This window comes from Eulemur rufifrons, chromosome 7, assembly GCF_041146395.1.
Source record: "Eulemur rufifrons isolate Redbay chromosome 7, OSU_ERuf_1, whole genome shotgun sequence".
In the NCBI taxonomy this organism is placed as follows: Eukaryota; Metazoa; Chordata; class Mammalia; order Primates; family Lemuridae; genus Eulemur; species Eulemur rufifrons.
This window is the reverse complement of record NC_090989.1, coordinates 114463350-114487780: the sequence shown is the minus strand read 5'-3', so window position 1 is coordinate 114487780 and position 24431 is coordinate 114463350. Positions and strand designations below refer to the sequence as shown.

The 24431-nt window shown below is 36.5% G+C and overlaps 2 protein-coding genes across 16 annotated transcripts in view; both read left to right on the top strand.

Annotated features, from left to right (window-relative positions):
• The window catches only part of PLS1 (plastin 1), a 51686-nt gene extending 49666 nt beyond the window's left edge, over positions 1–2020 (top strand). For both annotated transcript variants that reach the window (XM_069475381.1, XM_069475380.1), the window contains one exon: positions 227–2020. In XM_069475381.1, the coding sequence (XP_069331482.1) occupies positions 227–362 (136 nt within the window). In that variant the 3' untranslated portion in view covers positions 363–2020. The remainder of the gene's footprint in view (positions 1–226) is intronic.
• Positions 2021–8536: 6516 nt separating this feature from the next.
• The window catches only part of TRPC1 (transient receptor potential cation channel subfamily C member 1), a 74298-nt gene continuing 58403 nt past the window's right edge, over positions 8537–24431 (top strand). For 9 of the 14 annotated variants that reach the window (XM_069475379.1, XM_069475378.1, XM_069475376.1 and 6 more), the window contains exon 1: positions 8537–9228. In XM_069475379.1, the coding sequence (XP_069331480.1) occupies positions 9196–9228 (33 nt within the window). In that variant the 5' untranslated portion in view covers positions 8537–9195. Of the gene's footprint in view, positions 9229–20493; positions 20649–24431 lie in introns of all 14 variants that reach the window. The other 5 variants (XM_069475368.1, XM_069475374.1, XM_069475369.1 and 2 more) reach the window with 1 other exon arrangement.

Sequence of the window (24431 nt, the reverse complement as noted above, 5' to 3'; positions counted from 1 at the left end):
ATTATTAATAGAACATAGTGGCCCTTTGATTTTCTAAAATTCTGTGTCCTTAAGGTTCATATTTTTTTTTTAAGTACAACTTGTATGGGGAATATTATTTAAGACTGATAAAGTTAATCTTTTTGTCAAGTTAATCTTATCAAAACATTTCATTCTTTTGTTAAAATATATTAAGTAAAAATACAGTAGATAACAAATACCAAGATATTTTTCTTGTCTCTTTAAGATATGCCATTTCAGTTGCTCGAAAGATTGGTGCCCGGATATATGCGTTACCTGATGACCTCGTAGAAGTGAAACCAAAGATGGTTATGACGGTGTTTGCTTGCTTAATGGGAAAAGGACTGAACAGAATAAAATAATGAAACATTTAATATGATTTTTCTGCCACATTAAACACACTGAATGCCTCACAGTTTACAGAATTCTGAAATGTAGTGGGTATAAAACCATAGATATTATTTGTATGTTCAAAATAGTTATATATTCATTAATGAATTCAATATCTTGTTCATACTAGTTAGAACTTGTCAACCCTTTTGGGTAACAGTTAATTTACCAATCAATACTGACAATAAAATATGTTCATTATCAAGCTGATACTTCATGATTAAATTATTTTTGTTTCCTGAAAGTCTTATTAAAACAAGACTAATTCATTCTTTTCCATGGTTCAAAAAAGATCAATACAAAAAAGATTTTTCAGGTTCTGCTGTGAAATGTGTTCTGATTTTTTTTTTTTTGGTGTTATTTACTTTTGATCATAAATACAAAGTCATGATCCAGATTATTCTTTTTATTTTCTTCCTCCAAATATATAAAGTGGTCTAAAACCCTTCTGTAAATTTCTATATTATCTAAAATTTTAAAGTGACAAGTATTCAATAACATTAAACTTTTTATATATGAGAACTAATTCTTCAATAAACCCCAAAGTTCACTCTCTTGTATAAGTAGCAGGAGCTTTTTACTCAAAACTTAATTTTAACTGGATTGATACCTTACATATCCTAGTTTGGTAATATAGCTTTAACTATGAGGTGCAGCATATATATGTTGGTGGGATATTATTAGAGAAATATCTGTGCATACATATTTTTTGCCTCTGAATTACCCAGATTTTCTTAAATGGTATGTATAATTGGTCAGTCAGCCAACTATTAAGTATTTATTTTGCCCCACAACATGTATAACACATTTCAGTTTGTGGATATCTGATAAATGAAGATTTCTTTTATAAATCTTGAATGTGCATGTAGTTATTTTTCAACTGACTCCTTCAAAATACTTGTAGCCAAACACTGGCTAGAACATCCCAAGACATGCTGACACTCCTGTTGGCTTCATACTTCACTTGTTAGGTTAGGTCTATACTGAAACCCTATATAATTCAGAATATGCCCACTGAATATCTTTAGTAGAAAGTAATATAAAGCTAATATTTAACAAATTGTTTTCACAGCCTCTTACAAATTGGCAATGTTTTGTTAATGTTTGTTACCTGGGAATAGCTAAAGTTTGAGACCTATTGTTTTCTGAATTTTTAGCATTAGACTGATTCTGCTGTTAACAATTGAATCCAGAAATCAACTTCCCTCAATTTCTACTGTTAGCACCAGTGAGCAATACTGCTGTGTAAGAAAAATGTTGTTACTTTATCCCAGTGTCAATGAGTAGCATAAATCCCCCTTCTACCATGGATTAAAACATACATGTTGGTAAGAGTGAGACTGCCATGTGTTTAGAATAGGATTTTTTTAAATGAAATGATCAACAGGTGGAATTTTGAAATATATTCTTCTATAAGAGACTTCTTTCCCTTTTATATTTTGATGATTGTTTCTTATATGAAGATTAAGATACGTTCTTGGTCTTTTATGAAATTATTTAATTCATGTTTCCCCCTTTGATTTTTTTCACTGTTATACTTACTGAGTTATCTGATTTACATGAAATTTGGCACTTTAGGGTGTTCTTTTCTCACAAAGTATATTTAATAAAAATGCTGTGTATGTAGAAATGTGTCAGTATTTATTTCATTTGAAGAGAAATAGCCTTGAAAATTAGTCTAGCATAAGCTTATTTTCCAGAAAAGAAAATTACTACATGAATTAGTAAAACAAACAAAAATTGTATTAGATCATTTCTTTGGAGGTGAGGGTAATTCTTTTGTTCTTTAATATGAAGACTTTTATTAAAAACCAACTATATGATTACTAAAATTTAGTTTGTGATGAAGTAATTTGAGTTAATTCATTAACAAATTTGTCTGTTATCCAAGTTCTAGCCACTGGGGATTCAGCTGAGAAAATTATAGAAGAAGTCTCCTGCCCTCATGTATCTTATATCCTAGTGTAGAAAAACATGATAAACAGGAATTTTAGATAGTAATTAGTAGAAGAAATAGGGTAACATGATAGAGACTGACTTGGGAAATGGGGTGGAGATTATTTTAATTTGGGTGGTCAGGGAAGGTCTCTCAAAGGATGTGATATCTAGATTATGAGTTTTCAGCAGAGAGAACAAGTGTAAAGGCCATGAGGCAGGAAGAGTGTCATAGGCATTATAGAAAAGAAACAGGCAAATGTGGCCTGAGAGGAGTGAGGGAGAGGTAGAGAGTCTGGAGATGTAGATAGGGTCTATCCTACTTGTAGGACTAGATCTAAATCTGTATTTTTTTTCTTCTCTGACTGGAGTTGTGACTGCTCTTTTGTACATGTGGTTTGGGTGAGTTGCTTTGAGTATTATGTTGCTTCTGAATCTTGCATGCCACTGTTCATCATAACTCTATCATTGGTCTCCATATCACATATGCAGAATAAACTGATGGATCACATAGGTGATGTTAAAATACCCCAATTTATGCTGGATAAATAGAGGCAAGAAAGGATAGTCTACATCAGAGACGATCCCAAAAGACTTCTGAAGAATAGGTTGCAGTTGCAATAATGGCTTGCGTTGAAGTAGGAACAGGACCCAACACTTTGGAATGCCTCCTAGGATTATCTACTGAAGTAGGTTGGAATTCACTTGAATCTTGGAGGTTAATTCACCCCCTGTGGGAGTCCTCTGGATAAAGAATCATCTAAGCCCAGACACTTGAAAAAGCTTCAGATTAAAGTGAAGCGATTGGCGTGGCGGTTTTAATTTCAGATAACTTAGTTTTTAAGTCAACAAAAGTAATGAGAGACAAAGATGGTCACTATATAATGGTGAAGGGTACAGTTCAACAAAAAGACATAACTATACTTAATATGTATGCACCCAACTTAGGTGTGCCCAGATTCATAAAGCAAATGCTACTTGAACTAAACCAAATGATAAACAGCAACACCATAATAGCTGGAGACTTCAACACCCCACTGACAGCACAGGACAGACCCTCCAAACAGAAAATAAACAAACAAATAATGGACTTAAACAGAATGCTAGAACAAATGGGCCTGACTGACATTTACAGGACATTCTATCCAAACTCCACTGAATATACATTCTTCTCATCAGCTCATGGGACATTCTCTAAGATTGACCATATCCTAGGACACAAAGTATGTCTTAAAAAATTAAAAAACTAGAAATTATACCATGAATCTTCTCAGATCACAGTGGAATAAAAGTAGAAATCAACCCTAACAAATTCTCATTTCTACTCAAAGTCATGGAAGCTAAACAACCTTCTCCTGAATGATCATTTCATAAATGAGGAAATCAAAAGATTGTTTGAACTAAATGACAAAGACACAAGTTATCAAAATCTGTGGGACACAGCTAAAGCAGTACTGAGAGGAAAGTTTATTTCCATAAATGCCTATATCAAAAAGACAGAAAATTTACAAATAGACAACCTAATAAATACACTCAAAGAGCTGGAGAAAGAAGAACAGACTGATCCCAAACCCAGCAGAAGGAGTGAAATTAATAAGATCAAATCAGAACTAAATGAAGTGGACAACAGGAAATCTATATGGGAGATGAATAAAACAAAAAGTTGGTTCTTTGAAAAGATAAACAAAATTGACACGCCTTTGGCTAGACTAAGATCAGAAAAGAAAAATCTCTAATAACCTCCATCAGGAACATGAAAGGAGAAATTACAACTGATGCCACAGAGATACAAGATATCATCTATGAATTCTACAAAAACCTTTATGCACACAAATTGGAAAATGTGGAGGAAGTGGACAAATTTTTAGAAACACACAACCTCCCTGGGTTCAACCAGGAAGAAATAGAATTCCTGAACAGACCAATATCAAGAACTGAAATCGAAACAGCAATAAAAAACCTCCCCAAAAAGAAAAGCCCAGGACCAGATGGCTTCACACCCGAATTTTACCACACCTACAAAGAAGAACTGGTGCCTATCCTACAAAAGTTATTCCACAACATCGAGAATACAGAATCCTCCCCAACACATTTTATGAAGCCAACATAACTCTAATACCCAAACCAGGAAAGGATGCAACAAAAATAGAAAACTACAGACCAATATCCCTCATGAATATAGATGCAAAAATTCTCAATAAAATCCTAGCAAATCAAATCCAGGTACTTATCAAGAAAATAATCCATCACGACCAACTAGGCTTCATCCCAGAGATGCAGAGATGGTTCGACATACGCCAATCTATAAATTTAATACACCACATAAATAGAAGCAAAAACAAAGACCATATGATCCTCTCAATAGACGCAGAAAAAGCATGTGACAAAATTCAACACCCTTTTATGATAAGAACATTTAACAAATAGGCATAGATGGGGCCTACCTAAAAATGATACAAGCCATGTATGACAAACCCACAGCCAGCATCATACTGAATGGGGAAAAATTGAAAGCCTTCCCACTTAGAACTGGAACCAGACAAGGTTGCCTACTGTCCCCACTGCTATTCAACATAGTGCTGGAAGTCCTTGCGAGAGCAATCAGGCAACAGAGCAGAATCAAGGGTGTCCAAATGGGGACAGAAGAAATCAAACTCTCACTCTTTGTGGATGATATAATATTATATCTAGAAAACCCTAAGGATTCAACCAAGAGACTTCTGGAACTGATAAATGAATTCAGTAGAGTCTCAGGATACAAAATCAATACACACAAATCAGAGGCATTCACATATGCCAATAACAGTCAAACTGAGAACCAAATCAAAGCCTCAATACCCTTCACGATAGCAACAAAGAAAATAAAATACCTAGGAATACATTTAAGGAAGTAAAAGACCACTACAGGGAGAACTATGAAACACTGAGGAAGGAAATCGCAGAGCAGGTAAACAGGTGGAAAACCATACCATGCTCATGGATCGGAAGAATCAACATTGTTAAAATGTCTATACTACCCAAAGTGATCTACAGATTGAATGCAATCCCTATTAAATTACCAATGTCATTTTTCACATATATAGAAAAAATAATTTTATGCTTTGTATGGAACCAGAGAAGACCCCGTTTAGCAAAAGCGATTTTAAGCAAGAAGAACAAAATGGGAGGTATTAATTTGCCAGACTTCAAACTATACTACAAGGCTGTGGTTATTAAAACAGCTTGGTATTGGCACAAGAACAGGGACACAGACCAGTGGAACAGAATGGAGAATCCAGATATAAAACCATCCTCATATAGCCATCTAATCTTTGACAAAGCAGACAAAAACATACTCCGGGGAAAAGAATCCTTATTCAATAAATGGTGCAGGGAAAACTGGATAGCCACATGTAGAAGACTGAAACAGGACTCACACCTTTCACCTCTCACAAAAATCAAATCACAGTGGATAACAGACTTAAACCTGATGAGTGAAACTATTAGAATTCTAGAAGAAAATGTAGGAAAGACTCTTATAGACATTGGCCTAGGCAAAGAATTTATGAAGAAGACCCCAAAGGCAATCACAGCCACAACAAAAATAAATAAATGGGACCCAAGTAAATTAAAAAGCTTCTGCACAGCCAAAGAAACTGTCACGAGAGTAGACAACCTACAGAATGGGAAAAAATTTTTGCATGCTACACATCCGATAAACGACTGATAACTAGAATCTATTTAGAACTCAGGAAAATCAGCAAGAAAAAATCGAACAACCCTATCAAAAAGTGGGCAAAGGACAGAAATTTTTCAAAAGAAGACAGAAGAATGGCCAACAAACATATGAAAAGATGCTCAAGATCTCTAATTATCAGGGAAATGCAAATCAAAACCACAATGAGATATCACTTAACTCCAGTGAGAATGGCCTTTATCAAAAAGTCCCATAACAACAAATGTTGGCGTAGATGCAGAGAGACAGGAACACTCACACACTGCTGGTGGGACTGCAAACTAGTGCAACCTCTGTGGAAAGCAATATGGAGATACCTTAAACAGATACAAGTAGACCTACCATTTGATCCAGCAATCCCATTATTGGGCATCTACCCAAAAGGACAAAAGACATTCTATAACAAGGCTATCTGCACCCAAATGTTTATAGCAGCACAATTCACAATTGCAGAGATGTGGAAACAACCCAAGTGCCCATCAATACGTGAGTGGATTAATAAAATGTGGTATATGTATACCATGGAGTACTACTCAGCTATAAGAAACAATGGTGATATAGCACCTCTTGTATTTTCCTGGAAAGAGTTGGAACTCATTCTATTAAGTGAAGTATCCCAAGAATGGAAAAATAAGCACCACATGTACTCACCATCAAATTGGTTTCACCAATCATCACCTACGAGCACATTTAGGAATAACATTGATCAGGTGTCAGGCAGATGTGGATGGGGGAAGGGATGGGTGTATACATAATGAGTGCGATGCGCACTGTCTAGGTGATGGATACGTTTGAAGCTCTGACTCGGGGGGGGGGGGTTGGGGGCAAGGGCAATATACGTAACCTAACCTTTTGTACCCCCACAATATTATGAAATAAGAATTAAAAAAATTGGTATTAACTGATCAACATTTAAGTGCACATGTAGTAATAACATTTATCAGGGGTAGGGCAGATGGGAGCAGGGAGGAAGGGATGGGTATATACACAACTAATGGGTGCAGTGCACACCATCTGGGGGATGGAGACGCTTGAAGCTCTGACTCGGGTGAGGCAAAGGCATGTATGTAACCTAAACATTTGTACCCCTGTAATATGCTGAAATAAAAAATATAAAAAAAGAAAAAAATAAAATAAAGTGAAGCGGTATGTGTGTCTACCTATCCCTTTCTTTTTCTCCCTCCCTCCCTCCCGACCCCGCCCCCTCCCATAGTTCTGAGCCATTCAAATTTTTACCTTCTAACACTCTGTTAAGTTTTGAATGCATCAGGGTTAGAGTTGTTCTGCTGTTGACTAAAAATTTTACAGAACTACAAAGAGTGTGTAAGCACACACACACAAATACAAATATGTACCACTGTGTTCACTGGCCACAAATTTACAATGAGCAATTTTGACATTCCACCAAATACACAAACTTGGAACTGTATTAAACATTACAGAATGGAGATTTGTGATCTATTAGAGATGACAGTTAACCTAAATGACTCAATAGATTATCAACTATTTTGAAGAAAACACATGAAAGTGTTTGGAAAAGTGGGCAATCTTGGCATCTGCCAAGGCCTCTTAGAGATCTAAAGAGGACTTTGAATGATGAGAAAGTTGTTTTTAGGAAATTTGGGAGTTAAAGTGTTGGCAGGGACAGGGATGGAACAAATCAACCTGAAAAAAATAGGAAGTTTTTCTCTTAAATATAAGATATTCTGAAGTAAATTTATATATTGCCTTAAAAACCTAAAGCTTTAAAGGCACAATTTAAATTTTTATATAGTTGATTGTGGAAAGCAATAGGAATTATTCAAAAGATGTAATTTCCAGTCCCCCCCCCTTACCTTTAAGGTGGAAGACAATAGCAACAGTGTATAATGATTAATCTACTTTAAATAAAAATGGAATTAAAAATTATTCAAGGAAGTGGCACTTACTGAGCTTCATTCAGCTCTTGCTTAAATTATGGATTCATCTTAAGAAATGAGATTCATAAACGTGACAAACCATTGGAAGGATTGTGATAAATGTCCTTATCCAATGGTTACAAGTAGGTACCTTTGAATTATAAGCGAATAAACGTGTGACATCAGGAATGTTATGCCAATTTCAGATCACAAACGAGTTGTTAAAAAAATACAGCCTTCAGAAATCAGGGTAGCTAGCCCAAACAAACCCACGTCTGAAGGCGCGGTGAGGGTTCTTTCTGCCTCAAGAAGAGTGCACCGAAATATGAAATACTTGGACAATTCCATGAGGGGTTTCCACTAAATGTTAAGTCGTCAGAGGCTCAGCACACCGCTGAATATTTACTTAATTACCTTAAACCGGCAACCTGGGTGTGGAGACATACGCTAGGACCCAGCGGTTCACCTTCTCAGCAGCACGAAGCCCCAAAGAGGTAGAGGGCTTGAGGAGCAGGGCGCGGCGCGCCCTTGAGCCCGCCCCCGCCGCAGGCCCCGCCCACCACGAGCCCGCCCTTGCCGCAGGCCCCGCCCTAGTGTCGTCGCCACAGCGGAGCACAGGATGACGTGAAGAGAGAGTCGCGAACATCTCGGGGAGCAGCTGGGCCAGCGGTTTCCACAGCCCTGGAGCCCAACGTGCGCAGAAGCACCTCTTGGAGCTCCTCTCCCACCGGTCTCTCGTCCTCCTCCCGGGCTGGGCCGCCCCCTGCGCGGCCCCTGCGGCTCTTGGCACGGCCCCGCGCTCGGCTGCCGCCCTGGCGCGCGCCACACTGTCGTCCCCGGACGGGCGCGGACCAGCTCGGCCAGGGCGCCGGCGGCTGGGGAGGGGGCGCTGGCCTCGGGGTCGCGCATGCGCCGCCACCAACCTGGGGCTGTCAGTGGAGGGCGAGTGCTGGCTCCGAGGGGAGTCGATGCCCTTCGGGGCCAACGGGCCTCACGCCGAGGCGGCCGTGGGAACGACTCATCCCTTTTCCAGCCCTGGGGCGGGGCTGGGGTCGGGGTCGGGGCCGGTGGGGGCTCCGCCCCCGTCTCCTGGCCTGCCCCCTTCATGGGCTGCGATGATGGCGGCCCTATACCCGAGCACGGACCTCTCGGGAGCGTCCTCCTCCTCCCTGCCTTCCTCCCCATCCTCCTCTTCGTCGCCGAACGAGGTGATGGCGCTGAAGGATGTGCGGGAGGTGAAGGAGGAGAACACACTGAATGAGAAGCTTTTCTTGCTGGCGTGCGACAAGGGTGAGAGCTAGGCCCTTTTCTCCTCTGGACGCCCCTGCCCTCCACACCCTTCTTTTTCCCCTCTGCCTCAACTTACTCGGGGCACTCCCTCTTCCTCAGGCGCCGAGTGTCTGTTCCCGCCGCGCCAGCTGCCTCACTCGGGCAGCCCCGACCGCCTCAGTGTCAGTGTGGAGCGGGCGGGCGAACCGAGCTGGGGGTGCGTCCTCTGAGCGCAGCACCTGGGGCGAAGCTTCTGGCCGTGGCCTCCCTTAGTTGGGTCCAGTGTTTAGGTAGCGTCGTGGGAGCCCAGACCCCAGAGTTTTAGCCCCGCCCTTGCCACCGGCCACGTGAGTGACTTGGTCTGTGTCTCTTGGGCCTCAGTTCTTTCCTTCGGGGAGCGAAGAGGCTAGTTTCATACTTTCCTGTCCGAAAACCCATGATCTTACCTTAAGATTCCTCGTATTTTAGGCTCTCACTTGACTTTTGTTTTTTAAAAAAAAAAAAAACAAAAACAAAAAACCCCAAACCTGTTATTTAGTTTCGGCTGCCCAGTGCCTTGTCCAGTGAGTTGACTGGCATTAGATATCTGAATATCCTAGGTTGAGATATACGAAATATGGAAAAGACTGGAGAAATTCTGCCTTCGTTCCCAAAACTTTCTCCAAACTTACGGAACAACTTTGTGCGTGCTTTTTAATGTAGAGAAAGGTTTGTTGCTCAGCCGCCTTTGGAAGATAAGGGTAGTGAAAAATAATTACAGGAATTACAGGGCAAAAATATGTGGAATGTATTTAGTGTGTTTTCCCATTTTTTCTAAGTCTAGAAATTGGTCATTTTTATGGCCATATCAAAGTCTTTTCACGTAAGCATGCTTTCTAGTGATGCATATAATAAAAGGAATAGGAAATTGATTGCCCTTAGACTGCTTTTATTTCCTACATGAAAAAAGTACTAAAAATATTCTATTTCTGAATATATGCAGCTTGCTGTACAATGGACATGCCCAGGAGAACTCTGTTAGAACCGTGCAAACTTCCAAAATATAAACCCAAAGGGCAGTTTACACTGTGAAAAGATTAACTACAGAGGATTTTTGTTTGTTTCTTTGTGTGGGTGGTATTAAATGACAGCCTCCCTAATCTCTTACCGCTTTTGAAATAGGATTGTATTTACACAACTTTTTGTAAACACATTGACATATAAACCAAGTCCACCTTTGCCTTTTATCAAGTCACTTTTATGTTTTTGTGTAATAGTATTAAATAATATTATGAAAGCATTTTTTAAAGTCTACCATGGACACAGCTTTTTAGTAGTCTTGGAAATGTAAAGAAACATAGGATATATATCTATAACCTCACAAAAATAGGGTGTATGAATTATGTGAAATTATTTGATATTGCTGGACTGGCTTTCTTCTCAATAATTCTGAGAGGGTAAAGGGCAAGGATTGTGTTGTACTAGATGTGTAAGTGGCTGCTACAACATCTACCCAGCTCACTGTGCTGTGGTTATTTTAAAGCAAACAGAAAGTGGGTCAAGAGCAGGAAAGAATTTGATATTCCTGTCAAACGGAGGGCAGAGAAATAACCATAATGGAATATGGTTGGAGTAGGTACTTTTCTGGTGTGTATATTTAGGATGCTTGCATGACATATCTCAAACAAAAGGGAGTTTAAATTTGTGAGTTTTAAAGCCTATCCAGTAGTACCAGTTGAAACTGCTTGATATTCTTAGTCAATTTCACATTTTATAACATCATTAAAATCCTTGGGCAGATTTAGCTTTTGAGGGGGTAGAAATTAAATATGCATGTTTTCCCTATATATGAATTAAATTTTTTTAAATGAGTGAGATAAAATAGGTATTTTCTATGTTTCAAGTATGTTGGAACAAGTTCTTAGATTTGGAAAATAGCATAATTCTTATACTTACAGTATACATTTACATTTTAAAAATAAATTGGAGTTATGGGAGTATTTTTTTGTTTGTTTACATCTTTGTATTCACTAATATGGTTAAACCTTTTTTAGTGTTCCCCAAGCCAAATCTAAAAGTGAAAATTTTCCTGAAGTAGCTGTAGCGCCCACTATTATTAATATGTTGAAGCCTTCATCAGGCCAAATGGCAAACATTTACTAAAGCAGCTACTGGGGGAGAGTGCTGCTGCTTTTCACAGGCGATTTCATTTAATCCTCACAACCCCATGAGCCAGATCTGTTGTTATCCTCATTTTACATATGAGGAAAGTGAGGCTTAGCAAAATTCAAAAAGTAATTTGCCGAAGGTTACCTTGGTTAGAAACTAGTAGAACTGGGATCTATCTTGAGCCTGCACTCTTAACCACTATATCAATTTGGTTGTAGTTAAACAGAAATCATGTGTGTCAGAAAAGACACATCCACATTTGGACGTAATTTGAAATTAAGCTTGCTTTCTATAGATATTTTATAAATTTTGATTTTTGTGTATTACATTTGTCCAGTAAAGGTAAAAAGCAAGCATAGTACTTTAGTAGCACCAGAGTAAAATATTTCGTTCTTTTCATTTAGCCGTCTTCCTCTACATGTGCAAAATGTTCATAACATATTCTACTTAGGGAGAAATTAGGAATTCCTAAAGCAAAAATTGTGGAGATGAGATGGTTATGTGTATATTAGTGGATGGGTGGCCCTTTGAAAAGTGTGTACATATTAAAGAGTAAACAAAAAATGTAGGAAAGAGAAAATGAAAAGATTTTATAGTTTGTAAATAGCTGGCTTTTATGTAAATGAGTTCAGTACATCTAGGCAACAGCTGATTCAGACAGTGGCCACTTAGTAATGGCTATTAATGATCTTCACAGTGGGTCAGGATCATCTCAAAGGTAACACCAGGTCCTCTTTGTATAACATTTAGAAGAAAAAGTGAACTGAAAGTTCCTGTATCAGTGAAATAAAGTTGAGTCTGGGCCCCCCAAATGAAATTCTTAGAAAGTACACTCATATTCTTTTTAGACATAGAACTCTGTAATTCAGAGGTAAAAGTTAATTGAAACAAGAGCTGACTATAAATATGTTGTTTTATAAAATATGAAGTAGTGTTTCTTACCACCCACGTCTTTTTCCTCCCTCATTAAGAGTGTGGTAATGAGCCGCTTTTAATTATGGGAGCCTCTGTATCCCTCAGGCCTGCTGACTGGAGAAAGGGAAAATAAGTTTATTTAGAAAGCACCTAAACTAAGAATAGTTTGTGTTAATTTTCCTCTTTTAAAGTAACTGTTGAGTAGATGGTAGCTTTTAATATATATTTGCAAATAGCAACCTGCCCGAACCCTTTAATTTGCTGTTGTAATCAGTTCTTGTGCAGTAAAGGGAAGTTTGAAAGGATTTAGTCCTTGCTGACTTTCCATGGAGAGTATTTGTAGTAAATTTCATTTATGGTCAATGAATCAGGAGTCCCTTCTTGAAATTTCAGCATGGGTTTAGGGGAGGAATGGAGAGGGCAGAATTTCACCTTTATACCTAGTTTCAGCCTAATCTCAAGTGTCCTTTGTGATATGATTTGCTGCGTTGTAAGGAAGGATGTTTTGATGACTGAGTTCCTACATATGCTTTGTGTACCTTTAGGTTAAGGATGCTTTTAAAATGTGCAACATTTTTGAAAGAAGGAATGCTACACTGCTGTTTTATTAACACCTTACTTAACATATTTAATGGGCTTTTTCTTTTGGTTTTACCTATTTGAGAAGAGATTTTGAAGTGTGGTGTTGGAGAGGATGGTGGTGGGAAGAAAAAATGTAGAGTATTGGGTATTGCTGAGAAGTTTTATGTTGACAGGGGGCACTAATGAAAGGACGTATGTGCTGTGAGGGAAGAAAACTTTGCAGAAAGGAAAGGTAAACTATATTGTAGGCAGCATTTTACAAACATTTCACAAATTGTGATAGGCATAGCACTTAAGTACTTTGTATAGGAAAGCTTTTCAAATAAAGTTTTAGGATGTACTAATTGAGAAATGTTGCTATAGGGAATGGTTCATAGTTATTTTAACAAAAAATAATTCAAATCACCAAAATCTTAGTGGATAATTATCTCTAACAGACTAATCATTGAGCAGCTAGCTGCCTGACGGTTGTACAATACTGGCATTTCTTTGTAGTGGTCGCACAACTTTGTTTCTTTTATTTTTACTTTGCTGTTCTTTTCTATAAGTCATCATAAAAATATGCTTATCCGATTCTTAATTATGTTACGGCCCTGGGAAAGTGCTTTATCAAGAATTTACTGACTGCATCTCTATCCTTTAGGAGTTTATTCTGTAACAGAGATGCTCTTGTACTCTGGTGAGGAGCAATAAGGAAACAAAAGTATGTTTGTGTATATTATATCTGTCTGAGGGAAGAAGCAAATGCTCAGTTTTAACTTAAATGGCCTGCATGTGATTTGGGAGATGGGATATTCCTAATACAGAGGCAATCTTTTATCTGGGCAGTTAAAAAAAAACGTAACCCAAGCAAAACTCTTATATCTTGTATATTACAAACTTGGGGAGAAGTGTTAAAAGATTAAATTTTATTGTATAGGTATTGTTGCAACCTAAGAATAATGCCTTGTCTACATTGCTACTAATGCTATAAATATCTTCTTCATACTTGACTCCATCGAATTTAATGATACTGAGAAGTTTGAGATCTACGATTAGTAGTTTTATAGGTAATGAGAAGTTCAAAAGTTATCACTAAGAGAAGATAAGTGATGTCTTGTAGGAGCCTAAATGAATTATCAGGACTAAAAGAATTCCAGTACCATATCAGCTATGAGATGCAGTAGAATTTCTTTATTGTTATTAATAGTTTCTGTTAATTTTTTTTTAAATAACTCATGTTTATTTTCTGGTCCTAATTCCAACAATAATTCTTTTATATTTTTTCTAGCTTAATTTATATTGACCAATAATATACTTTTCCAGTTTTATAATTACATACAATTCAAATATCTGTGAGATTAAATTTAAACAACACAATAAACCCTTTATGAAACTGTGTTGCTACATACCTCATATAAACTACAAGGTTTTTTTTTTTTTTTTTTTTTTTTTTGTGAGACAGAGTCTCGCTTTGTTGCCCAGGGTAGAGTGAGTGCCGTGGCGTCAGTCTAGCTCACAGCAACCTCAAACTCCTGGGTTTAAGCAATCCTACTGTCTCAGCCTCCCGAGTAGCTGGGACTACAGGCATGCGCTACCATACCCAGCTAATTTTTTCTATATATATTTTAGTTGGCCAGATAATTTCTATTTTTAGTAGAGACAGGGTCTCACTCTTGCTCAGGCTGGTCTCGAACTCCTGACCTTGAGCGATCCACCCGCCTCGGCCTCCCAGAGTGCTAGGATTACAGGCGGGAGCCACCGCGCCCGGCCTAAACTAAAGTTTTATACAACTTGCAACATCACTGTAAATGGGATCTCAAGTCATATGCCAAACTCTATCCACAAAATAAACATTGCTTCTAATTGTTCTTAATAGTCAAGTTCAAGAATATGCTTTTATAATTTTTATCAACTGATTTGCTATAAAAAAGTCAGCATTACCTTATATGCTGTAGTATAATTTTTTTCCTATAGCAGTGTGAATCTTTGCTCTTTGGCAGATGATATTTATTATCATTAGTAGTCCTCATTATGATTCATAAACAATAAGAAATTATGATAATAATTGTCTTTTTTCAAAAATATTCAAAGTACTATGAACAGTTCAGTATAACGTTTTTGAGTATCTTTAATTTTGAAGGTTTCATTCACAATGATATGATTATAAATACATTGGGGTCTATAATATTAAGTTTTGCATATTTGATAAAGCTACATTTTAAATAATTTTCACTGTAAAAGTCTGCATGTATTTTTTTCTTTTTAGAATTTGGTTCAGACTAATTTGAAGTTTGCTGTAGAGTTGACATTTTTATCAGTTTTGACCTTATTTATATTTCCAGATCCAGCAATTAAGTTTGATCAAGTCTTTGTATTTTTTCACATCATCATTCTTTTTCCTCTTAATAAAATCTTCTGTTTTAAGCATCATTGGTAATATTTCAGTTAGAATGTTGCACTTGCCACTCTCTAAGTGTGTTATAGAAACTTGATTTCAAAAGCTTTTCACAAAATTTTTTATTAAAAAAAAAGAAAAGCTTTGAAGATTTTTTTGAGAGATAAAATTCTCCTACATTTCACAACTAACTTCAAATTTGGTTAATATAAAATTACACTGAGCAACAGTAACGCTGCCATTTCAGTGATGGTGAAATATACCATCTTACGCCAGAAAATCAAACCAGATGCCAATGAGGAAAAGGTGGAATCACCTTTTCTTAATCAGTATTGTAACATTTCTCTACTATGTTTGTTGAGGATTTATCACTGCTGGCCAGAATAAATTTGTTCTTAAGGATCCATGGGATTAAGGATCCTCTGGTATTTTATATACTATTCATTTTTTTAAATTGCTGGTTAGGACTCAGTATATTGATTTCACGACTGCTAATGGGTTGTAACCTATAATTTGGAAAACATTGGTTTAGAATTATTATTGGCTGAGCGGGAAAGTGGCACAAAGTAAATTCAGAATTTAGCAAGGCCTAAATCCTACAGGGCTGTGTAGGCCACAGTAAGAATTCTGGCATTTATTTTAAGTGTAATAGAAAATCATGAAGATTGTAAGCTGGAAATGATTTGAATTTTTAAAAGATCACTCTGACTGCAGGGTGGAGAGTGGATTGAAGAAATGGGGTTAGAGCAGGGGTAAGCAAACTATGGCCCATCGGCCAAATCCACCTGTTTTTGTGAGACTTTGGAGTAAGACTGGTTTTCACTGTTTATATTGGAAATGGTTAAAATTTTAAAGACTAATATTCCATAACACATGAATAGTCTATGAAATTCAAATTTCAGTGTCCACAGAGTTTTATTGGAATACATACACTATACGGCTGCTTTTGTGCTTAAAGGGCAGAGTTGAGTGGTTACTACTAAGATGGCATGGCCCACAAAGCCTAAAATATTTACTATCTAGCCCTTTTTTGGAATAAGTTTGTTGACCCCTGTGCTAGAGTGTAAAATATTAATGAATGATATAAATTGCAATAGGGAAAAGAGTCCAGTGTGAACTGAATTCAACTTCAGTTTGTGCGGAAGTGATTAGATGTTTTAAAGGAAGAACTAGGGACTAAGGAAGGGAATGGGTAGGGGGGCTCAGTAGAGTCAAGGGACTGAAAATTACAAAATGTGAGAAGTGGGGAGTTGGTCCATATGAAACCCATCTGGGTTTGTTACCTGGCACTTACGAAAGTTATGTTCCTACCCTCCCACAGAAGCTGGGAGGCAGGGGCTCTGTCTTCAGGTTTTGGCTGGAATAAACAATAAATTCTTTTGGCAGCCTTGAGTTTTCTCAGACAGGCCCTTTAAGAGGGGTGAGGGTTATCCTCAGGATACAGCCTTGAGCTGTTAGAAACTATATTAGTGTTTTGTTCAAGTGTATAAAAACCAAGGTTGGTTGAGGCCTAGTGAAGATGATAGCTCAGAGGAGTCTGACTAGAGTTTGGTCAAGGAAAGAATCTTTGTCAGCAGCTGTATTAGTTAAGAGGTCATTGCAGAGTCTAGGAGAGAGATGATGGTGGCTTGGACTGGGGGTAGCTGTAGACATGGAGACAAGTAGATGAATATAGGAGATATTTTGGAAAGGGGGCTGAGAAGACTTGGTGTTGAATTGGTGTACTCCCTGTGGAATTGATTGAAAAAGGTTTCTTTTTCTTCACTGAAAAAGACAACCATCTAGCCAAAAAAGTAAACAGATTATGTTGCACTGCCTTCTATATGTTACATTTTAAAAGACAAAAAAAAAGATGTATGTAACTCTTGAAAGCAATATAAAAAAAGTATAAAATGAAAGGCATTTATATATTTGTCTGGCATACATAGGCATTTTGAATTGTAATCCTTGCTCAAGAACTAGCTTCTTGCTATCTATTTTAAGTTTCCTAACCTCTTTTTACATATATACTCATCCTAAAAATTAAGACTGTTCTGTTCTTTTTAGATACAGTGCATTGTTTTAAATGAATTGCGTATATAAACTTCTATGGAATGCTTAGCCATAATTCTATGTTTCCTATAGTTTCTGTTGACGATAGCATATGGTTTTTTATTTGCATTAGTATATTAGCTGTGGCAGGGTGGAACTTTTTACTTTTATGGATGAAAATTATTTATTTGGTTTTTATTTTTAAGGTATTTTGTTGCTTCTTTGCATAGCACCTTGACTGCAATGGAAATAGTCTCTGAAACTTTAAAACTGGAATATCTGATATTTGCAATGCAATTTCTTTTTTAACAGCAATCTAAACTTTTTAAATGCATAGAAGTTCTTTTTGTCTGTTTGCTATATTTGAAATTTATAAAATTTTTATAAGAATTTATTTATATAGTGCTTTATACTTTTGTGTCTCCAGCAATATGGTTGACTAGATAATCGAAAAAATGCTTCTGCTTCAAATCGCCTAGAAATGATAGCTGCACTTTCAAGAAAGTAGAGAAAACACCCAGGATACAAAAGAGAAGAAAAGACTGAAAAACAGAGGAATGTGTGAACTGTAATGGCTGCTCCGTGGGTGGGGGTGAGAGTTACTGGTCTGGGCATTGCAGGAATTTGAATTTTAATGCCCACATGGGAACAGGTTACAAGGCCTTGTGTCTGTATAAAGTGGGGAGTTGGAACCAACATGTAAGCATAAAACCAGGATCCTTAAAGGACAATACTTTCAGCAAAGGTAGATGAGGAAAAGAACCCACCCACCAGCACATGAAGACTTCAAAGAAGCTTGTCTTAGTCTGGGCCCTGAATAGGGGTAAAAACAAGACTTCTCTAAGAATATGTAACTGTGGTTCTGCCTCTTGTTGGCTTGGAGTTCAAAGTAATACTACCTTCAGATAATAAAACTACCATTTAGAGACCATAAAATGATTATGTTTAAAATTACTAAAAGCTTAAAAGGAGGAAGTGAAAATATAAGAAAATAAAACAGAAGAGATTTAGAAAAGAATCCAATAAAATTTATAGAAATAAAAAATATAGTTATTCAATTTAAAAAAAAATCTATTAGTGGGTTAATCAGCAGAGATAGCTAAAGGAGGAATAAGTAACTGGAAGAGATGTGTGAAGAAATCACTCAGAATACAGGAAAGAGAGAGAGAAAGAGGAAAAATTAGAAATCTTGAGAGACACAGACGTTGAAATGAGAAGGTCTAACATAACATCTAATAGAAGTTGATAGGAGGAAAAGTACTATGGGGATGAAACAGTACTTGAAGAGGTAAAAGCTAAAATATTGCAGAATTAATAAAGGGTAGAAATTCTTAGATTTAGAAAGCCTAATGGCCGGGCGCGGTGGCTCACGCCTGTAATCCTAGCACTCTGGGAGGCCGAGGTGGGTGGATCGTTTGAGCTCAGGAGTTCGAGACCAGCCTGAGCAAGAGCGAGACCCCATCTCTACTAAAAATAGAAAGAAATTATATGGACAGCTAAAAAATATATATAGAAAAAATTAGCCGGGCATGGTGGTGCATGCCTGTAGTCCCAGCTACTCGGGAGGCTGAGACAGGAGGATCCCTTGAGCTCAGGAGTTTGAGGTTGCTGTGAGCTAGGCTGACGCCACGGCACTCACTCTAGCCTGGGCAACAGAGTGAGACTCTGTCTCAAAAAAAAAAAAAAAGAAAGCCTAATGAGTCCCAAGCAGTATAAAAAATTAATTCTCACTTAGACATGTCATGATAACAAAGAAAACAGTTTTTATGGGTAGCATTCTCCTAAGATACTACTGAAATAGATTCACCTGAAATAAGGTTAAATGTTATTTTCCAATAATAGTGATAAATTTTCACTGGTATATCTTTGGTCACTATTGGTTCAACTTGTGACTAAAAGCATCACTTTGTTAAGTGTCTGATAAGTTTTTCCCCTGGAGCATTAGTGCCTGAATAATAATTAGTAGTACTATGGGGGAAATACTTCTTTTTGTGACTAGTTTTCTTCTTGAGGGAACTAAGGAAATATGTTATCAAGAAAGCTACCACTCAACTTCTTTCGAAAGAAGTTGTGTGTATGTAAGGCCATAGATTAAAAATAATTGCAAATTTATTTGAAATTTTAACAAATAAGATGTTACCTTTCTTACTCATTTAGTCCAGTTTTAGTATTTTTTCTTTCTGTATCATGAAATCATTCATTTCTTTTTCCTTCTGGTTTCCATGCTGATTGTTCTTTCCCTGTTTCTTATTCATAGACTTCTAAGGAGCAACTATATTTGCAAGTCACTTAAAATGGTTTATTCATCTTTGTTTAAAAGTTAAATGAAACAAAATAAACAAAACCTCCTTTGCTTTCTTACTTCATGTAATTAGCATTTCTCTTTTGATTCAGTCCCCGTATCCCTGCACCATCTGGTCAGGAGACAAATATAGTGGACCCTTGGCAAAAATGATTACTGCTGTAATTATTCTCATTTTCCCACATGGGACAACTGTTTTGTTGTGGGCTACAGTCAGGCAGAAGGCAATCTGCTTGCCCCTAACAGATCAAACACTAATCCTAGTCCTGCCTTACCATTTTGTCAGCTATATGTTTCGTGGTCATTTATTCTAAACAGCTTCGTTAGTCAGATGGTGTATGTATGGGGGGCCAGGGGTGAGTGTGTTGGGAAGGAGAAGAGAGGACTTTCAGGCATCCTTCCCTTTACAATACATACCCACAAGCATAAACATATTCACACTGCTTTCTGAAATATGTTTCCCTGTAAAACCTCTTTATGATATCCTCTACTTACCAGATTTCATTTTTAACCATTAAGATGTATAAGTAAGTGTTTGTATATATTTGAGATATAAAAATTCCTTTATGTTTCTTCTATCTTACTTTTCTAACTTTTAGTCTGTGCTTTTGGGCATCCTTTATTAAATTACTTTAAATATCTTCTAAAAGTTTCTCTTCCTTATGTTCATCTAGTGAAGAATTTTAAACTAATAACTTTTATTTCACACTGCATTTTAAAATTTTCTACTTTTTATGTTTGTAGCTGATGTACCTATTATTTTATTAAGATATAAGTTTTCAGTAAGGAAATGTTCATATATTCTGTGCACATTTCCATATACAAAAATGAGTTCAGGTTTTTAATCTTTTAATAAGCTAAGTTTTACTTTACAGTCATTCTTATTTAATATGTCATGGATATTAAATTATGTTTGTATATTGTTATTTAGGTGATTATTATATGGTTAAAAAGATTTTGGAGGAAAACAGTTCAGGTGACTTGAACATAAATTGCGTAGATGTGCTTGGGAGAAATGCTGTTACCATAACTATTGAAAACGAAAACTTGGATATACTGCAGCTTCTTTTGGACTACGGTTGTCAGGTACAAGGCTAGATAATTTTATCCAGTAACTTCTAAGTACTGTTAGATATGCCATGTTTTCTTCTTTCCTTCTTGTTTTCTTTCTTCTTTTTCCTTCTTTTTTTTGTTTTTCTTTCTCTCTCTCACTCTTCTTCTTTCTGTCTGTCATCTTTTGTTTTGAGCCACTAAAAGTTTTAAAACAAACCAAAAGAAACTTTTTAAAAAGTATAATATTTTGAATTGGTTTATCTTTTTCCTCCCAACTGCCACTTTTCTGCATATTTGATAGAGATAAATTATCCTGGCTTATTAAAGATGATTTTGTTTTTATTACCTATATTACTATTATGTATATTATATACCTAAAAATAGTACAAGTGTTCTGGAAGTGTCAGAGGAACATGTTTTTCTGTGGCGCATATTATTTAAAGGCATACAAACAAAATGCTCCTGACTCACAAAACAATTTTCAGTTTGACTTTGGTTTTCTCCCAAGTTTTATTAAATTTTCCATATTATTTGAAATTTATTCTTTGCTTATATTTAAAGATGAAGGAATTTTTTTAAACAGGAAAAGATGGACCTTTCTGTTTGTCTTCATATCAGTCCAAGTAGAAAAGCAGGCATGTGTGTATAAGTCTTGAAAGAAATCACTCTAGAGATTCTGAAAGAAATTTGATAGCAATATCATTTTCCTTTCTTTTTTAGTTTATGATAGGACTTAGCACATGAAATCTAGCTCTTTTTTTTTTTCTTAATGAGGCATATTTTTTTGAGTGGCATCAGGAAGCACTCGCAGCAGATTTTCTGAATATAAGTAGGGTAGTTCTATGTACATTTCTATTATATATATGCATTACAACATATGGTGCTATCTCCAAGTATATATGTTTGGAGTAAAAAAAGATATTGCTTAGCCAGAAACCTCAGCTATCCATAGTATAACTGAGAACCAGAGAGTAAATAAAAAATACCTCTGAGTAGCCAGAGTAGTTGCCATGAAGTTTTCAAATTTACTCAATTAAGTTCATGAACTTGAGTTATAGGAGTACTTCTGGAGTCTTCTTTCAAAGTCTGTTTTTTTTCTCATTTTAAATTCCATTTTAACAAACTTAATTACTTTGTAATCTATAGAGCATTAGAGGGACAATGGAAGGGCATGAGAACTGTAGTGAAACAAAATGAGACATGGTACCTCTGACACAAAGAGGTCAACAGCACTACATATCTGATAATCTCTGAGGGAGCTATATGTTAGAATGGTAATTAAGGTTTATAACAATGGCCCAGAGTCAGTAAGAAAAAGTTAAATTATTTTCAGTACCTATTATTTTAGAAGAAAGAAGAAATGTATGTGTGTGTGCGTGTGTATGTGTGTGTATGTATACACACACAGACTTTCAGAAGAAAACTTCCATCTAAATAGTTTAAGTGTTAAAGTTAAACACTTAAAGGCATAAGCTTCAGTTACCTAGAAAATGAATTTATGAAGAAATTTGTTCCCTGATCCGATGATTCTGGATAAAAGAGGTATTATGATATAATAATTTTGTCTTTTTACACATATTGTTACATGTATATAATAGTTCTGCAATAAACCTAGTTCTTTCACATACTTGATCACATTCAAACATCATAGTCAATATATATAGATGTTACATTTTATAGGTCAGAAAACTGAGGCTCATAGACTTTAATGAATTGCCCAAAGTTATAAAATTAGTAAGGGCAAAACTAAGATTTGAACTTAAGCTTCTGACTGCAAATCCCATGCTCTTTCTGGTTCACTGTGTTCTGTCCAGGTTACCTGTGTCATATTTGATCAATCAACAAATGTCCAAGGTCTTTGGTTGGGTGTGATTTCTTAAAATGAACTGGACAATTAAGGTGCATATGAGTTATAAGTCAAATAATACAAAAGTATATTTGATAAGTGCTGAGTGGTAATAATATTAATACTTGACCCTTATATATTGCTTTACAGTTACAAAGAGCTTTCATGTATCTTGTGTTATATCAGTGGTTCTCAACCAAATGATTTTGTCCCCATCAGGGGACATTTGGCAATGTCTGGAGACAGTTTTGGTTTCAGAATTGGGGGACAGGTTACTACTAGTATGGTGTGGGTGGAGGCTAGGGATGTTACTGAACATTTGCAACACCCAGGACAGCCCCCACAACAAAATATTATCTGGCTCAAAATTTCAGTAATGCTGCTATTAAAAGCCCTATTTTATATTTAAATTTCTGTGGTTCAATATTAATGCTTTTGAAATATAAAAAAAAGTAAGAATCACTATGGATTGGAGCTATCAAGGAATGTTTCATTGGAAGAGTATCAGTGGAGCTTAGCCTTGAAATATTATTAATAATAATTACTAACACTTATATAGTACTACTCTGTGCCAGGAACCTTAAATATATTCATTTACTTAATCCTCACACAGCCCTGTCAGGTAGGTATGATTATTTTCCCCATTTTATAGAGGAGGAAACTGAGGTACAAAAAGGTTAAGTAACTTGCCCCAAGTCACTCCATAAATAGAAGACCTGGAATTTGAACCCCATTTCTGGCTCCAGAGTCCATCCTCTTATCTACAGCCCTAATCTACTCTCAAAAATGTATAGATAGGCAGGGAAAAGGGCATGTGGAGAGGATGTAAACAAAGGCGCATGCAATGTATATTCTTGAAACAGTGAATTGAATTAGCCTTTTTGAACAAAATATTTGGTTTGGAGAGTAGTGGGCATTATCAGGATAAATAACTAAAACAAAACTGATGAAAAGGGCCTTAAATGCCAGGCTAAGGAATTTGGATTTTATATAATAGATAATGGGATATCATTAGATGGTTTTTGGGAGAGGATGTGATATGTGTCCATTGGTATTTTTAAAAGATGAATCTAGTACCTGAGTTTAGTATTGGAAATGGAAAGTGAGGAAGACTATAGCTTATGTGAGCAGTTTTGAAGAGGTTAAGGCTTGAATTGAAACAATGGCTGCAAGGAAAATACTGGCTGTAAGAAGAGGGGAAAAAAGACAAGACATGAGAGATATTATAAAGGAAGAATTGACAGGTCTTAATGAGTATTTAAATTTGGAGGGGGGAATTGAGAAGGAGTCCAAGATGATTTGGAAATCTTAAACATGGGTGACTGGGAGAAGGATGAAAGAACAATAGCAAGTTTAGAAGAGAAGTCAAGCTTGGGGCAAAAGAGTGTGAATTCTAGTTTTAACCTTGTTGATATTGGAGTTATCAAGTAGTCCCCAACAGACAGTCACGGATGAAAATTATATCTCTAGGGAGAGGTCAGGCTAAAGAGGTCCATAGACAGACATGGACATGGGGATGGACATCATAAGAGTGTGTGAAACAACATCACAAGAGTGTGTGAAATTACAGAGAAGAGCAAAGGGTTGGTGCAGATTCATTTTAAGGGGAAATCTTCATTTAACAAAGGGCATTACATGGAAAGAGTTTCATTAAATAAGACCAAATAGATGGTTCAAGATGTCAGAGGTAGTTAGGGTAGTGCAGCATTATGCAAACCAAGAAATATTTTTAATATGTTATTTAGAAAGCAAGAAAATTGAGGAGGTAGAAAAGGTCATTGGATTTTGAAAGCATGGCATCAGTAGAATTGGAGAAAATGACAAACTTTGAGAAGTACAACACAGTGAAAGGAAGAAGAAAACTTGAGTGGTAAGAGAAAGACAGGATTAAGTCAAGTTAGCAAAGAGTGAGGGAGCTGATATTTCTGCAAATGAAGGATCAAGGTCCTATAGAACTGTGGTCCCCAACC